Source organism: Myotis brandtii, unplaced genomic scaffold (genome assembly GCF_000412655.1).
Source record: "Myotis brandtii unplaced genomic scaffold, ASM41265v1 scaffold122, whole genome shotgun sequence".
Taxonomy (NCBI): domain Eukaryota; kingdom Metazoa; phylum Chordata; class Mammalia; order Chiroptera; family Vespertilionidae; genus Myotis; species Myotis brandtii.
Window position 1 is genome coordinate 1,988,761 of NW_005354255.1, and position 4,783 is coordinate 1,993,543.

Genomic DNA, 4,783 nt, shown 5'->3' on the forward strand with positions numbered 1-4,783 from the left:
CTAGTATGTATATAAAAGCCTATACTACCAGTCAACCATTCCACCGACCTGGACCAGCCTACTGGTAGCTATGATGCACACTGACCACCAGGGGGCAGATGCTCAACGCAGGAGCTGCCCCCTGGTGGTCAGTGCACTCCCACAGCAGGAGCGCTGCTCAGCCAGAAGCCTGGCTCATAGCTGGGCTGGTGAGCACAGCTGCAGCAGCGGCAGGCATAGCAAGGCATGGATGAGCCGGAGCAGTGCCCGGCCCCAGCTTGGGCTCCTCCCCGGCCACCTGCTTTGCATACTGCTACATCCCTTGGGGATGTTGGACTGCTGATTTCAGCCCCTGCCAGGATTGGGCTGGAACCTGCAGTTCGACATCCCCAGAGGGGTCCCCAATTGCAAGAGAGCACAGGCCAGGCCAAGGGACCCCACCAGTGCACGAATCCATGCACTGGGCTTCTAGTCTATACCTGGTATATATAACAGCCTAAACAACCGTTTGACCCTGTAGCTATGACGTGCACTGACCACCAGGGGGCAGATGCTCAATGCACAGGCATGGAAACATGGAACAGACTGATGAATCTCAGGGGGGAGGGGGAAGGGGAAAGGACAAGAAGAGATTAACCAAAGATCTTATATGCATACTAGAGGCCTGGTGCACAGATTCGTGCACCTAGAGAGAATCATTGATTGGCTGCCTCCCGCATACCCCCCACTGGGGATCAAGCCTGCAACCCGGGTATGTGCCCCATCAGGGAATTGAGCCTTTACCTCCTGGTTCATAAGTCCACACTCGACCACTGAGCCATGCGGGCCGGCATGTTGGCAGTATCCCTTAGTTTTGACAACCAAAATGTCTCGGACATCGCCCAGTGTCCCCTGGGGGGCAGAATTGCCCCTTTGAGGCCAGAGTCCAACAGTCAATCTCCACATATGGGCCAGAGGGACCTGTTAAAAACATCAATTCTTGTTTGCTATTCAGCCCTCTGGGGGCTCCCCCTTGTCCAGGGTAAATACAAACCTTTGGTGCCTCTGAGTAACTAATGGGGCTCTCATCTGCCACTGGGCTATAAAGGTACATGTTTTCTCTGCCTGGAGTGCTGTTACCAGGTTAACTGCCAGAGTCATTTCCCTGCTCTCAACTCAAGGTTTTGGCTCTGGGAAACCTTCCCTGACCCTCCACCTTCCCTGAGGCCGCTGTTATAATTTCCTGGTAGTGCCTGTCACAGTTTGCAGCTTTATGTGTAAACATGGTTTTTAACTTTGCATCTGCCACTGGAGTCCAGTGAGGAGAAGGCCGTACAGTGCCGAGTCCCTGCCTTTCAGGGGAAATGGGCACAGAGTTGGGTATTTCCTGCACCGGGCGAAGAGAGGAGTTGAGTACAGTGCCTAGTCCCTGCCTTTCAGGGGAAATGGGCACACAGAGTTGGGTATCTGCCCATAGTTGGGTATTTCCTGCACCGGGCGAAGAGAGGAGTTGGAAAAGAGGGGTGGGAGTTGGAGCATCACAAGCAGAAGCACAAATGAGTGTGAAGGTCTGCAGGCCAGAGAGAATAGTTGGGAGAGGCAGCAATGGGCAGGAAGCATGGATGGCCTGTCGGGGCACTGGGGGCTCACCCCCCTCTTGGGTGCAAAGATACGTCACTTGGTCAAGGAACCATAACCTATGATGCTTGGGGTTTTTTGTTGTTGTTCAGTTTTTTTTCATCCTCACCTGAGGAGTGAGGATATTTTTTCCATTGATTTTTAGAGAGAATGGAAGGGACAGGGGGAGAGGGTAAGAGAGAGAGAGAAATATCAATGTGTTAGAGACACATCGATTGGTTGCCTCCCAATCAAGCCCCATCCGGGGCCAGAGTTTGAACCTGCAACCTAGGCAGGTGCCCTTGACCAGGAATCGAGCTCGAAACCCTTGGTCCACGGGCCTAACCACTCCGAGGTAAAGTTCACATCACAAAATTAACCATTTTAAGGTATGCAATTTAGTGACATTTGGTAGCTGCCCCCTGAACCACTGTTGATCTTACACCTTTCCATTTCTCTTCTCTTCTTGGTGATTCCTACAAGCCAGTGGAATCCTGAAAGGGTTTGACCCACTCCTCAACCTTGTGCTTGATGGCACCATCGAATACATGAGAGGTGAGTGCAGCCAGCAGGACTTGGAGGCCTCCAGGACTTGCGGGGCCTTCCTTACTGCTCCAGACCTGCCGTCCGAATGGTAAATGTGGTCCTTGTAGACCAGACAGCTGCCATATATCTTTACTCTGTCACTGTCCCAGCATTGCAGACAAGCTCACTACACCATCCTCTCAGAGACTTCAGGGATGTTGGGGGTGTTTTGCTAATCCACCATTACTGATCCTGAGTCACTTGCTGCCTGGCTTGGTTAGAAAGATGCCAACTGGCCCTGGCTGGGTAGCTCAGTTGGTTAGAACATCGTCCCGGTACACCAAGGTTGCAGGTTCGATCCCCACTCAGGGCACATACAAGAATCAACTAATGAATGCATAACTAAGTGGAACAACAAATTGATGTGTTTCTTTCAAATCAACAAATTAGAAAAAAGAAATGCCAACCTACTCTAGGGCTTGGTCAGCCCACTGTCTCCTGCCATTCCCATGTGTTACTCCTGCAGCTGACAAAGGGTCCCATTCCCCTTATACCATGCCCCCAGTCCCTGTACCCCTAAATCTCAAGACCCTCCACCTGCAGCAGTACACAGCAGTCAGGCCATCCCTGACCCATTAGCCAACGAGTTCTTTTTGTTTTTTTGTTAATTTTCACCCAAGGACATGCTTCCATTGATTTTTAGAGAGTAGATGGGAGGACAAGAGAAGAGAGAGAAACGTGGATGTGAGAGACATATCAATTGGTTGCCTCCGGCATGCTCCCCATCTGGGGCCTGGATTCAAACCTGCAACCCAGGTACATGCCCTTGACTGGGAACTGAACCCACAACCTTTCAGTGCATGGACCAATGCTCTGACCACTGAGCACACCTGCCAGGACAGCCAACAAGTTCTTCAGCTCAGCCTGATCCAGGCATTAAGGGGATGCCAACACCTAGGAGGGAGGAAGGGGGGTCTTGTTCCTCACGGGACCATTAATGCCTGAGACACAAGTTGCTCTGGTGAAAAGTTATCACAGCCACACAAGAGTGTCACTGGGCCACCGAGCAGAAACATGGTCAGCTCAGTTGGTAAACTCCAGGAGGCCTCTTGCTGTGCCCTCATTTTTTCTCTTCCTGCCTGGGTCCACCCAGAGTCCCAGCCCTGCCACCCTGGATGGATGAATTCCTTGTCTATAAGACAGGCCCACCACCTGGGGCCGGTGGGGAAACCAGGCCAGCTCAAGCGGTTGGCCCCGGGAGGTGTGGCTGCTGCGCCTTCTACAGGGCCTCTCCTACCAGCGTGCTGCCTCACTTGCTGAGCAAGTCTGTGTCCCCTCCTCTCAGTCCAGGACAGCCCCTCAGGGAGGCCCGAATGCATAGGGTATGGGAAGGTCAGGCTCACACAGCTGTTGTCCCTGCAGGCTCTGAGGGTGGACGGCTGCCTCTCAGATGGGGTCTCTGATTTCACTGGGCCACCTGGTTCCCCTCCCCCACATCCTTCAGTAATAGCAATGGGGACTTCCAGTCGCTGTGACCTCAGAAGAGCTCCCCTGGAACTTACTGTCACTTCCATGGGGTCCCTCTCGCTCTGCTGTTACACACCTTGGACACGGGTGAACACGGGTGAACAGCGGCCCCGCACGGCTTTCACAAATCTGTGTTCCAGCTGCCTGTCTGATTACATAGCCCCAGGGTCTCCGCTGGCTCAGGTGCCGGTGCCCCCAATTAGCTTCGCTACCCAGCATCCCTGCGGTCCCCTGGGCCTCCGTGTACTCATTTGCAGAATGAGGGCAGGCTTCAGATGGTGGTTTCCAGAACTCTTCTCGTCCATGGGCCACTGCAGGGAGAAGGACTGCATGTCTGGCTTTGGGAGGCGTTTGGCCTGCTGCCCTGGCCAGCATGTCCCCTCCAAAGTCCTGGATGGAGGGATGGGGGAAGCCATCAGAGGACCCTTTGATTCAGATCTTCAGACCCCGTCCTGCCCCAGGCATGGTCTCAAGTTCTTACTCCTGCCTCTCTTCCTCCGCAGACCCTGATGACCAATACAAGCTTACAGAGGACACCCGCCAGCTGGGCCTGGTGGTGTGCAGGGGCACCTCAGTGGTGCTCATCTGCCCGCAGGATGGCATGGAGGCCATTCCCAACCCCTTCATCCAGCAGCAGGAGGCCTAGTAGGCGGGGAGGGCACAGACACGGATGCCGTCAGACTTGGAGCTGTCCCTCCTGCCTTAAATGCTGCCCACAGAAATGGAACTTTCCTTTTTGTATAGGTTATTTTTTGTTTTCTTAATAAAATTGCAAATCTCTCATTTCCAGGAGCCCCAGAATCTTGCTTTCAGCCTTGATGTTCTGGCAAAGCTTGGTCACAGGGATCAGTCCAGCTGAGTTGCCAAACGCCAGCCGTGGTCAGTGATGGGGACTGGGGCTTTCCAAGATGACTGAGCACGCACCGTCCAGGCGGGGGACAGGGGCTTGTGAGGCTGGAGCCAGGTGCAGACATCCCAAGCCAGCCCGTGGTTCCAGGAGGGTGTACCAGCCACCAGCCTTCGCAGCAGGCAGATCCCAGCAGCTGTCTCTGCTCCTCGGCTTTGTCCCTTCAGTGCCTCCATATGCGATCCTGAGTGTCCCCAAACCAGGGCCTTCCATTCATGTCCCTGCTTACAGCTTCATTCTCACAAAGAA

The 4,783-nt window shown here is 53.9% G+C and overlaps 1 protein-coding gene across 1 annotated transcript in view; it reads left to right on the forward strand.

The window, feature by feature from the left end:
• LSM7 (LSM7 homolog, U6 small nuclear RNA and mRNA degradation associated) overlaps positions 1–4,414 on the forward strand; it is an 8,062-nt gene extending 3,648 nt beyond the window's left edge. Inside the window, exons 4-5 of the mRNA XM_005858863.2 lie at positions 2,059–2,130; positions 4,131–4,414. Of these exons, the coding sequence (XP_005858925.1) occupies positions 2,059–2,130; positions 4,131–4,273 (215 nt within the window). The 3' untranslated portion in view covers positions 4,274–4,414. The remainder of the gene's footprint in view (positions 1–2,058; positions 2,131–4,130) is intronic.
• The last annotated feature ends 369 nt before the right edge of the window (positions 4,415–4,783 follow it).